The following is a 13,338-nucleotide window of genomic DNA, read 5'->3' on the forward strand; positions in this document are numbered from 1 at the left end:
TATGCTAACAATAAACGATAAAGCGTAATTTTGTACAAATTTTTATTCTTCTCGGTGAAACCATTAAGCACATCACTGAAAATTGGCATACTAGCAGAGAGAGAAAAGAATGAATTTGTTTAAGTTATATAATAAACGTAATATCGACAATATTTCTGCTGTATACATACGACTAACTGTATGAGTAGTTTGATTTCAGGTTGTGTCGATTAAAACAGCAATTTTTTTTTTTACAAAAAAATGACAAAGTTACCTAAACTGCATTATTAGTATATACAGCTTTTACAATATTGAGTCAAAAAAGTCCCCGATTATTGGTGTTATATACACAAATAAAAATAACTTTGGTTTGCTTTTAATTAAGCACAATACAACATAATGGATTATTTGTGCTCTACCCACCATGGGTTTCGAAACTCGGTTTATAGCATTGTAAGTACGCAGACATTCCGCTGTGCCACAAGGAGGAAATAGCTTAGTATCGAAATATACATTTCTACATAGCTTCAAAATGGTCTTCAGTATTTTTACTCATTTGTCAAAAATGTATAATTGTACAGACTAAAGAATAAATTATCAGAAAATGATTTTTAATATGCCAGTCAACAAGATACACATATGTGCACGCCTTAAAGATGTGTTCAAATCAGTACTTAAAATTCCCAATACGAGGATATCTCTTGTTATTTAAGGGGATTCGAAACAAAATATTATAGATGAATTTGGTGTGGCAAGACCATCTAGAAAGAGATCTGCAAGAAGTCTTACCACAATCGTGTTAAACAAGTTGCGACGTCTTGTAACAGGTGAGAATCCTCAAACATAAACGTCGATTTCAGAAACGTCCACTTGCTGCAGACAACAGTATGTAAAATTATAAAACATTGTTGTGAAGGTACACAATCGTCAGATGGAATATGGCCGGAAGGCACTACGTGAGCTTTAACCACGTTTTGGGGATCCAGAGCTGTTATGATATAACAAACTCAACCTTTGTAGTTTACAAATGACTGTATAAGCTATAACAAGTGGATACGCATATATTAACGGTTAAAAATTTTACGAATATCATAATTAATCTGTAAATGTTGAATTGTTTAAAAGGTTATGAGAAAATAGGTATCAGTAGGACATGTAAAAGTTTTTCAGACTTAGCTGACGTTAATATTGGATATAAGCAGTCACGTCTGAATGAGGCCCTGTGGGGAGTGAAAAGCTTGTCATGAAAATCAAGGTATAAGCGTGGACAAACCTTGTTTATTTGATGTTACTTTACTTTGTCTATGACAGATGCTTGCTTTAATCTAAATTTTGGCAGTGTTTTGATCATATTGATAGACATCTTTATAGGCATATGTCGTTTTTCTTTGTACTGGGGCGACGTTTCGGAAACCATTTCTAATCTTTTTTTTTTCACGTCTCCCTCAAGAAAGACTTAGCGTAAAGTCAAAAACGTCTTCCTAACACGAAGGAAGATAGCAGGAGATGCCCTAAATTGATTTAACCACTAAATTAATTCTACCATCCGTTGTAGCTTTGAATCACGTTTAGGTGTTTAACTGGAGTTAAAATTGATAAACGTTTTCCTGTGTAGACCTAATTAAAACTTAAACATGGAATCTGTTTAAAAAAATCACAAAAAAACACTTCAACCAAATCGGTTAGAATACATCATTTTTATTATTTTTTAGTGACTATGAAGTTTATCTTGTGAATCAAGTTTGGACAACCCTTTGATGGTTAACAGTAGTATTGACTAAAAATTATCGTAAAATAATATATACATATCTGACATGAAAACAATGAGTTATTTTATATATCAACTTTTTCTTACCACAGCTGGGGTTCTTTAGCTATTACACAGTAAGCATGGGAGAAATCACCACAACAGGTCCTGTCCCGATCGATAGTCTCTTCATCTACCGACCTGACAAACGGCTTGAGGTCTGGAGGTTCTTCTTCTATATGGTCCTTCACGCAGGGTAAGTTAATCTGGTATATAAAACAAACTGTATCGTTTCTTATTATCTGATTAGAACAGCTTTGAAAGTTTCCTATGAGAGATTCTTATAAAGACGGTAAACTAAGAAATTTTATTACTGTTACTGAATGTTCTCGTATTAATAAACACAGTGGGCTTGTTTTATCTCGACTTGGTCTTTGAAAGTAGTTTCATTAAGAGCTTGTAAGGCTTAATAATTTTCAACAAGCATCTCAAGCGACAAATGTCCGCCATTTTTAAAAAGTTGAATTACATTTCCATTTAATTTTGTTGCCTCGATCAGTATTTTGTCACCAATAAAAGTACATCTTCCATAGTTTTGTAACAAGCGTTTGTAATTTTAAATTTAATATTTGGCTTTCATAAGATGTTTGAATAATTAATTGGATATGTTTTGGTGGGTTTGTGTAAACACGAGAGAGAGAGACGATACTAGTGTTTCAATACTTAAGTTTCTCGATTCTCTTAATTCCAGCAAAGGTTTTCTTGGTGAAAGCCATACTTGTGAACATTTCGAACTGAAACAAGATACGCGTGAGCATGTCTTGGGATTGTTCCCAACAGAAGATACGGACAGCATTCTCACTCAGGAAATATTTGAAAAAACAACAACAACAATAATTACAAAAACTAAAAATCCTAAATATGCGTTTTCCCGTACTATAAAACAAACACGTGAACTTATTGGTAATCTAGAAGTTTGAGAGAGAGGGGGGGAGGTGTAAATATGTTTTTTCGAAATATGATAATTTTAATGGTTAAAAACAGTAAGCGTTAGAAGTCTTTTCCTGCCGCCTAATTTAATACGACTTGTAACTATTTCGAATCATATACTCAATGTGGAAATAGTGACACTGTTATTAATGTGTTTTTTTTACCACTTAAAAAAAAAAGATATGTAACATTTTGTTACGAACTTTTTCATTTTTCGCTGACAAAGTAAAATAAACAATAGTAATACATTTTAGGTATATTCCTTAGTATTCCAATTACATATCAATGATGTACTTCCACCTAACGTAGAGTAGCATTTATCTGTTTCACCCTTTTCTGAGCTTTGTAAAGTGTGGTTTGAATCTTATTATCACTATATCTTTCGCTAGGTGGATTCACCTTCTCTTCAATCTGCTGGTTCAGGTCCTGGTTGGTCTACCATTAGAAATGGTTCATGGTTCCCTGCGAATAGGAACAGTCTACATGGCGGGAGTGCTGGCTGGTAAGTTTCTTGCGTCTAGACTCTAAGAGTCCAACAAGTATCGTTATTGTCCGGGTTTTAAGAATTATATTTACTCGTCAGTTTTGATAAACCTCTAGCCTTTAACAAAAGAAGCTATATCAACTGTTATTGGCAGTTGGTGTATTTTAGTGTGTAAAAACATCTAATAAATATAAGAAAAACCAATGCAAGTTGAATAAACACTTCAAACATTTCAACGCTGTGGTGGTAATAAATTAATGACGTGCTGAGTAACATTAAAAAAATAAAAGCAACTGTTTGTTTTTCGCTACATGGAGCTATTATTTTCTGTGCTCGCCATGGGGGGGTGTAGAACCCTCGATTTTAGTGTTGTAACTCCGTAGACTTATCGCTGTCCCATCCGAACAAAGCATTAGTAAACTAATATTTCCAGAATAATTATAGTTATGATAATTACTTTTAGAAACTATAAGATATTTGTATCGTGGAAGGGCCGATTACACGACAGAATGTGGAGACAGAGGGTCCAAGATTCGCGTCCTGTTTTTAGACTTCTCATGGCGAATTTTCAGACAGTTATTTTATTTTCGTAGTTTAATGTACGAAAAAACTTTGTATGTAAATGTTTATCAATGTAGCAGAACTGTGAAAAAGGTATTCGTATACTAAAATGCAAATAGAGTTGTGCTTACAAAGTTATATTAGAGTAAGACTTTGTGCAACTGATATGGTTTCTAACAAAAAAAATCATAATAACTTTAGTTCCCTCTGCAACTGCTAGTTGACGCGACTAGCCCTGTAAATTTTATATATCATACTTCAATATAAGAAAAATGAAATTATTCCCAGAATATGACTGCCGTTTTGGATTATGGCCCTGGTCACAAAAATTCAAAATGTCTAACATTAAACATCGGCTTCTACGTTCATCATTTTAATTTCATAGAGTGGAAATATACTTCCGTATGTTTATAAAGTTAATAATACTACTTTAGTAAAACACGCACCTGTGCGTTTCTCTATAATCTACATGATAAAGGTGACTATTGTTTCGACGCAAGTTTTCTTAAAACTTGGTTTTATCTAATGCGAGTTTTACTAAAAGGCTATTGTCCTAACACAAATTTTAATAGAGGTTGTTATTTTCGTGATGTGAGTTTCACTAAATATGACTATAGTTGTGATGCAACTATGAGTTTTCTTAAAACTTGTTATTGTCCCGATGCGAGTTTTATTAAAGGCGGCTGTTATTGTAGTGCAACTGTATGACCACTTTATCATTAATATACGATTCAGAAAAAATAACAATTTGTTGCATCTTTGGAATACTGTCCTGCTAGAAGATGACTCTCTGTCAAACATGTCCTATTCTTGAGAAATGTATGCCTGTCAAATGTATGCAAAAAAAATTTGTATAGACTTCCAATGCCATTTACTAAAATTCAACATACAGCCCAAACACGTGTCAACCACTCTACTTCACTGTCAATGTTATATGTTGACCATGACACTTTTTTTTCCTCTGCCACTGAACAAACTATCGTGAATTCCCATTGTTTAAGTCTGATGTCTAATTTACCCTTTTGGTTTGGTTGTTTCTCCTAAGTAGCGATACATCCATTGTGGCTAATTCTCACTAATATCTATGTTACTGTTCTAGAGGTGATATTCACACCTGTACTTATTGTTATGCCCTTATCAAGATATCAACTGGACTTTAATTATTTAAATTAGAGTTTCTTGGTTACGGCCTTCCTGTTATGAATTTTACTATACATATCTTCTTTAGAGTTTCCACACAGATTTGACTGAAAAACTAAATTTTGCAGATAAAATGTTGATCTCTACACATTTGTCATGCAGCTTTTCTGCCCTAAGAACCATGATGCATTCATGTGCCAGTGTTGAAAAAAGTATTACACGTTTCACTTTTATGGGTATTATGATGGTGTGGCACTACTTGATTTGTTGGATGACTGCCCATCCATATCTAAACTATCAGTATTCGCCTCTTTTTTTAATGCAGTGTATTATGATACAACAGGGAGGGAACAATCAAATATGATTTGCATTTTCTACTTTTTTTATTGACTGTTTATGTGAGAGTAAAGTTACATTGTGTTATCCATCATGGTGGAATTGAACCGCAGATGCCCGCTTTATAAGACCGTAAACTTCCCGTTGTACGAACTTCGTAATTATTTTCAAGACGTTATTTTGATTTGTTTCGAATTTCGCCCCAAGCTACACGATGGCTATCTACGCTAGCCGTCCCTAATTTAGCAGTGTAAGACTAGAGGGAAGGCAGCTAGTCATCATCGCCAACCTATGGGGTATTCTTACCAACGAATAGTGGGATTGACCGTATCATTATAATGCCCTCACGGCTGAAAGGGCAAGCATATTTGGTGTGACGGGGATTGGAACCCCCGACCCTCAGATTACGAGTCGAGTGCCTTGACCACCTGGTCATTCCGGACCTCTCATGAGTGAAGTACTTATTGTTAATTATGAAGAATATAGTATGTAGGAGTGAATTAGCAGAAAAAGCTGATATAGCTAAGAATCGTAACTTAAAATTATAAGTAACAGGCATTTATAAGTGTTACACTTGTTTACATTAAAGTTTTATTCAAGACAAAGTAATTAAAATCTTTGGTAAAACAAGAGTGATCTTTTATTAGCCACGGACCTTAATTCCTTTAAACAGAATTAGAGTAAATTAAGATACAAACAATTTTTTCTTTATATTACCTATAAGTTTATGCGCCAACAATACCAAGCATGGTTCATGCGTATACCCGATTCAATTTTATTACTCATCAGGATATATACCAGCCTTACCCTCAAATTGAAATTATTGTTAGGTACAGTTAGAGTAACTTAATCAGTGAGACCTGTATCTTTAATTAAATAAATCAAACGAAAGGATTTGACCTCCTTAGTCCGAAACTGTAATTAGATCTCTAATCGGTCAAGAGATAACGGAACTATGAGCTGAAAGTTTATACTTAAAAACTCAAAATCGTTTTACGAGCCGATATGCCGCGGCTGAAAATTATTATACAGTAGGGATGTAGATTAAATTTTTTCTCTCTTTTTTAGGCTCACTTGGAACATCAGTGTTTGACACAGATGTATATCTGGTTGGAGCGTCTGGCGGAGTGTATGCTTTACTCGCAGCTCATCTTTCCAATGTTCTTCTGGTGAGAGTCAGTTTATCGTTGTATTATGTTAATATAATGGTAATTAATTAATTTACTACTATTACTAATAATAATGTACGTATTCTCATACCTGTATCAGATTTTGTTAGTTGTATTTTTGGGTTAGCTATACCTTGTCATCACACAATTATCTGCTTCTCGCTGGGACATAATATACAAAAACAAGGGACAATGTTTTTTCATCTCTTCGCCTCCACAGATACCCGTCCATAGTGTCACTTATTAACAATTATAGTTAAGAATCACGCATTACTTTTAACTTGTATTGTATAGTTTAAGTCTTCTGTAGCGTTTCACGTAGTACAGTCTGGAAACTTACACAAAGATTTATTGATATTAATTAATTTTTTGTTGTGTATGTTAATTTACTTAAATGATTAAAACATTTATCCTATATACACATTCATCTTTTATGTTTTAGAACTACAATCAAATGGAATTCGGTCTGGTAAGGTTGGCTGGTATATTTATCATTGGTAAGTAATATTGCTAAATATGGGGATTCACTACAAAAATCTTTTCTTCCGTAAATTGTTATTGTTTATACTGAATAAATATTTCAATAATATTCCATATGAAACTTACTTTAATTGCACAACATTTAAAATTATTGTGATATTGTGTTTTCCAGCCAGTGCAGATGTGGGATTCGCTATCTATGATCGTTACGCTGCAGAACAAGGCCTTCCCGTTTCCTACGTCGCCCATTTAACAGGCGCTCTAGCAGGTCTTACAATCGGACTTTTGGTTCTAAAGAACTTTGAGCAAAAACTACACGAACAGTTACTTTGGTGGGTGTCTTTAGGAGTATATGCTGCGTGCACCTTGTTTGCTGTGCTTTTTAATGTATTTAATTACTGAAGAAATTGTGCCGATGTAGCGCCATCTGGTGATACAAATAGTCTATTCTTTCCTCAGGGATTTCTTGTTGTAGCGCCATCTCCCGGTGAGACAAAATTCATTTTGATCATTGAGTAGCACCTGCTAAAACGTGTACAAAGTAACTTAAGGAGGCGCCTTCTGTGACTTCTGCTTCAAGCTCCCCCAGAGGGACGGTAAACAGATAAGCTTTTGAATAGTCAGTCAGGTAAAGAAGCTTGTCTCAGTAAAGTCATGCGAAGTTTCCAATATTTGAAAAGGACCTGTTAACTAACAGTTGAACAGTATTTCTGGTTGATACGCAATCACGAGGACTGCAATTATAAACGAAATTACCAACCAAAGTCTAAAAAAAAAGTGTAGAACAGTTTGGTGACCATTTATTTGATTTAGTTGAGTGAGTGTGGTTGCGAATACACAAAGTATGATTTTGTCTAAACAAATACTACTGGCATGACCATATTCAATGTTCTGGTTACCACCATAATATTACTGAGCCAAATACGTGCGTACGTTATCTGATGAACTTGTTCACTGTAAACTTACGTAGATATTTTAGCTTTATATGCTGTGGATTTCAGCTTTACAACAAGCATATTTTTATAAAAAGTAAGTCCTAAATTCATCAACAACAATGAGAAAAGGTTTTCATATTCCAATATGGAGTTTTATAACTCAGGCTATGAATGTTAAGAAAAGATATACCAACACTGTCTTAAGAGTTTTACTTTTGTTTCTGCTTTTATTAGAGTCTTTCATGTTATTTTGGTACCAACTAAAATGTGTATTGAATTTGATTTAATTTAGGATCAGTTACCGTGTTTATCAAAGTATAATTCAGGTTAAGAGGATGAAGTACTTGAGCTATTAACCTTTTATCCACTGTTATTTATTTAATTGTACTATACGGTACATTTATCGACCATTCTTGTATTATTTGTAAATTTATTTTAACTTTTAGAGCTTGTTTTATTGTGTGAGTAAATATACCTGGAAATCAGATGTAGCACATTTTGCTATATTAATATTTATGAACTTAAGTATGTGATCTTTCCCGATGAAAATCAAAACTTACAACTGGCAGTCACTAAATCATTCCAAGCACACTAACGTGCCGAGCAAGTAATGTATTAATTAAACCGAATAGGAAAACTTTCCGCTTTCAGAAAAAAAAATCACTGGAATTTAATGCGTAATTCACGTTATAATAATTTTCTTTATACTTTTCGTTGCATTAGTGAATTTCCCTTTGTACCATTGGCAAAAATTAAGTTTGCTATTTTTTTGACGTAATGTAGCAACACACTTTTTCGTATCACGAAGCTTTGTCATTCGTAATGTAGTCAATTTTGCGAGAAGTATGGCCGTGTTGGGCACGTTCCTGGAGAAAGTAATTCCTTACTTGGAAAAGAAATTAGTGTGAATAATACGTTTTTATATTACCTAATAGAAAAAGAAAACAAAAAAAAACTCGTGTTGTAACTTGTTACCCTTCCCTTCTTTTCCCTCGCTTTTTTCTGCAAAACAAATGTTGCAACTATTTCTCATTTTACTTAATTGTACGCCTTGAAAATAATTTATTAAATGTCTCTGATTGCAGACGAACCCCTAAAACTCTGGGGAGATGAATGTAGTGTTTTTAATGTGATTTACGATCATACATTTTCGTATTACCATAATGTTCACTTAAGCCCAATAATACATTCATGTTCAGTAGGAAATAAGATTTTGTAATGTAGACAAGAAGCGTCGGTAGGTGCTTAAATTTTAAAAAAATCGGAGCTTGGGAATTTTCAGCGTTTTAGTATAATAATAGTTCTCTATTTTGATGTTTCTAGGCATCAACTGGAGATTCCGTTAAGAGGCCTAGCAACATTTCTGATGTAGACTAATAACAAGCTCACTGTTTGTAATTAAGCACAAAGCTAAACAATAGGCTGTCTCTGGTCTCCCCTTCACTAGGATCACTAGTTTGTTACATAAAGCGTAGGTAACTAAATGGTTTGTTGTATGATATCGAACATAAATAATTTAATTGATTTTGCATTGAAAAGTTTTAAGATATTAGAGGTAAATTCTTCACCAAAAACTAATTTCGGTATTTTGAGAAAAATAACAGAGTTATCAATTAAAACTTTACAAACTATCTGAAAGTTTAATTACATATCGGCTATCTTGTAACTTTATGAACAGCATTGAGGAATATTAGGAAACTTTAACAGTTTTGAATAGTTTGAAAAACGACATCGTTATGTTACTTTAGATATTAAGTTAAATTTTTCACTATTTGTTATGTTGTGTGTTAGAGGATCTCGGTTAATCTTCATCATTCCAATTACGAAAATAATGCCCACTTGACGGATTGCTGTAGCATGTATATAAAAAATGTTTCGTGTTTTATTATTGTGAGGAATGTTTCACAGCTCAGTTATTTATTTCTTTGTATATCTTCTCTGTACAGGACCTGCTATGATGTTAATTGTTTGAGCGGAATGTAAACATAACTTTGAATCAATCAATGACATAAACATATCCAGATTTTTGCATGCGAGTGTCTGCTTTCTTACTACTAACAACAATGAAACGAAAACAAACTGTATGACCTTTAATACCGTCCAACTACAACAGAAATTCATCAGGACCAAGATCGAGTTGGTGATATTTTTCCTTTTTCAAAGTAAGGGATGTTAAGCCTAACCTCAGTCCTCATGTACATGCTTTGTACACAAGTTTGGATTTTTATCGTGCATTTATTCCTAGTATCTCAAATACAATGAACTATTTATAGTTCTTGTAAAAGTCTCAGTAGTACTGCTTAAAAATATTAACTTTCACACTTCATTTAACTTTGTTGTTTAGAGTAGTACTAATTTAAATTACTGAACATTTTCTCGTGAAATTAGTTCAAAATTAAATACAATATTGTCACCTGTCTATGTCACATCTTACAACAAACTTTAAGATTATTACTTAAAACTACTGAAAAAAGAATAATTTACAACATTTACTGAATGTTAACCACTTGAAACTATATACATAGCTGAAGGTCTTCCCATATTGGAAACAAAAATAACATAAGAATTGTTTTTCGGGTTTATTTAATAAATAATTCTAATTACTATTTTGAAAGAAAATAATTCACTTTCCTCATGCTGTCACAGATAGTTCTAACATATACATAAATACTAATTGAAATCCAGTATTACCCATGTATCTTTCAAAACTTGCACCTGCAAGATAAGTGTATATAGGGCAAGTAAATAATACCTTAAATGCCCAAGAGATACCCTACAAGTGAAGAAGAACTTATTAGTAAGTTGTCCTCTATACCCATGAGATATCTTGCATGCCCATGAGATAACCTAATAGTGATATACCCTCAAGAATTACATGCCCACTACATAAATTATTGAAAATCTGTCCTGTAGATTTTACATGCTCTCAAGATAAGTTAGTGATGATGGTTCTGAAAATTAATATGCCCACAAGATAAATTATCAATCAGTGGTTCCCTATAAAGTTACACAATCACAAGGTAACACATAAATCACTTACCCTGTAGACTTGCATGTCCACCAGGTAACTTATTGGTAACCTATTGTCTTGTAGATTAACATGTCCATGATACATGATGATCTGTTGTTACCTTTCTACCTCTAAAAGCTTGTCAATTAATTTTACTTGCCCATACATAAAAATGGAAGCACTTCACTCAACAGAAACACAATATTATTCTTTTGGAAACTGTCTAGAGGGTTTCCAAGTCATTAATAGACTAATATAGGAGATATTAACTTAAGATCCTACATTATTTAAGTAGCTTGCAGGTTTCTTCAGGAGTCACCAGTACATAAATATAGAGTAAAAAAAAATCAACCGGAACTTACTAATAGTGGCCAGCAGATTTTCTTAAAGTTATCAATTCCTAAACACAGAAATAATGAATTTTAAAAAACATTACACAATTATATTAGAAAGGAGTCCTTTCTACAGGTCCCCTAAGAGTCAAATTACTAAATCCTGTAAACATTCATAAAGTTTCATCTTAGTAGAACTCTAAAGTCATTAAGACATCTTTCATTCAGAGTAACCACTTTTTGCATTCACAGTTTCAGTTGTAGTTTTATTTAAAAACATGATGTATTCAGTCTCATAATGACAACAAATTATTCTACATAAGTATCTACAATATTTTAATTTGAGGAAAATTTTTATCACAGAGATAGTCGATACATATTTGACAGAGAATTTTAATATTACATATTAAAATATTACACAAAACATTATATCATAACATCTAAATATAAAAGTTGTACAATGAAATTCCAACTTCTATAATTCAATAATCTCTAGAAATTTTTTTCATAACCACAAATACAAATAAAATGTTGGTTTTATTCATGCCAGATTACAGTCACATAAATAACTGATTACACAGTTACATTCAATAGTAAGTCAATGCTGATCATGTGCAACTTGATATATATATACTGGGTTATGGAACTGCTTCACTGGGAAAAATATTAAAAGAAAGCAGATGCATGTTATTGATGTATAAAAGAAATTAAATTGGTGCCATGCATAAAGTTTTGTTTAATAATAAATGAAAAAAAAAACGACTCTGTTTTACATATTTCTTTCAAAGTTTGTTATATATATAAATCTCTTTAAATTCTACTTGATATAACTAGCATCATTTCAGTAAAAACCCAGTAAATTATTTTTACACTAAGGATTCTTGTTTTCCACCAATTCATAAATGTCACTGATATCGATACAGAGCACAATTATGGTTACTAATACCAGAAACACTTCTTACAGAAGAATGGGTTAGATTAATGCTGCTGTAAATCATCACGACTTATGCTTTGTCATTGCCTAATCTTTTGTATTTCATGTTTACATACTACTGCATAATTCTGATGCTTCATAGAACTTGCTGTTTTAACGTTTTACGGTGATATTATTTATGACTATTGAATGCATGATTTTATTTTCTTTAGAACTGGTCAGTAATAACTTAGTACATATAACTATCTTTCTGTACATCTTCCACATAGTGGTTCTGAAGGAAGCCTCAAGATTTATAATACTAAAAGTGGATTTCAATACCCATAATGAGTACATCACAACAATAAAAAGTATGTGCCTGGACTAAAAGTGATTAAATAAAGATACTTAAGAAATATATAATGAACTTCTTTATTTACATACAACATAAGAAGCCATTGGAAACTAGCATAATATAAATTATCACTCTAACTACTTTATAATTTCAACATCACAATATACACATTTTGTATGTATATGAAACAAAAACAGCAACAAGGATCTGCTGGAATATAATTAGATTTCACCATTCTTTTTAGCTTGGAGATATTCTTCTAAAATGGCCACCACTTCAGAGGACTCTGGACTTGACATTAAAGACCCTTCGTACTTCATACGATAGAGCAATGTGTCTCTATATCCACAGTTCTTTAGAAACTGGTAAACCCTATGTAACAGTACTAATATCATTAATGCAATATAATGGTTAAAGTTTTAAATATTTTCAGTTTCAAGTCTTCTGTTCTATTTAGAGTTACATGAAAATATAATAGTTTAATCATTACATAAACATACATTTTAAAATAACCAAAATGGCAAAAAAAAAAGAGTTCATAAGCAAAGAAGGAAGAATGGATTCACTGAACTTCATACAATATTTATAAAAGCAACAATTGACTTCTACATCAACCAATAAAGAACACTAACAAGAAAACAGCTGCATCATGAAGTTATAACTGATCATTTATTACTATACAGCTATAAACACATTTATTTTATTAAAATAATTTATTTTTACTATAGATACTACCACTTTTTTATCTGATGACAACTTCAATGTTTTTGCAACCATGATTCTAAATGTTATGTTTTGTATTTTCTAAAACGGTTTGAAAGATGCAAAAACAGATTATCCCATTTTACAACAGTTTAGAATTAACTGGACTATGTCATTTAGATACTTCAGTTTTTCAGATGAAGTC

The 13,338-nt window shown here is 32.4% G+C and overlaps 2 protein-coding genes across 9 annotated transcripts in view; one reads left to right on the forward strand and one right to left on the reverse strand.

Moving 5' to 3' along the window:
* stet (rhomboid serine protease stem cell tumor) overlaps positions 1-9,852 on the forward strand; it is a 144,598-nt gene extending 134,746 nt beyond the window's left edge. For 4 of the 5 annotated variants that reach the window (XM_076453963.1, XM_076453961.1, XM_076453960.1 and 1 more), the window contains 5 exons: positions 1,840-1,982; positions 3,106-3,218; positions 6,306-6,406; positions 6,849-6,903; positions 7,059-9,852. In XM_076453963.1, the coding sequence (XP_076310078.1) occupies positions 1,840-1,982; positions 3,106-3,218; positions 6,306-6,406; positions 6,849-6,903; positions 7,059-7,288 (642 nt within the window). In that variant the 3' untranslated portion in view covers positions 7,289-9,852. The remainder of the gene's footprint in view (positions 1-1,839; positions 1,983-3,105; positions 3,219-6,305; positions 6,407-6,848; positions 6,904-7,058) is intronic. The other variant, XM_076453964.1, reaches the window with a different exon arrangement.
* A 2,041-nt stretch (positions 9,853-11,893) lies between these two features.
* Positions 11,894-13,338, reverse strand: part of LOC143225121 (protein Njmu-R1-like) — an 85,754-nt gene continuing 84,309 nt past the window's right edge. For all 4 annotated transcript variants that reach the window (XM_076453947.1, XM_076453949.1, XM_076453950.1 and 1 more), the window contains one exon: positions 11,894-12,803. In XM_076453947.1, coding sequence (XP_076310062.1) covers positions 12,653-12,803 — 151 coding nt within the window. In that variant the 3' untranslated portion in view covers positions 11,894-12,652. The remainder of the gene's footprint in view (positions 12,804-13,338) is intronic.

This window comes from Tachypleus tridentatus, chromosome 9 (assembly GCF_004210375.1).
Source record: "Tachypleus tridentatus isolate NWPU-2018 chromosome 9, ASM421037v1, whole genome shotgun sequence".
Taxonomy (NCBI): Eukaryota; Metazoa; Arthropoda; class Merostomata; order Xiphosura; family Limulidae; genus Tachypleus; species Tachypleus tridentatus.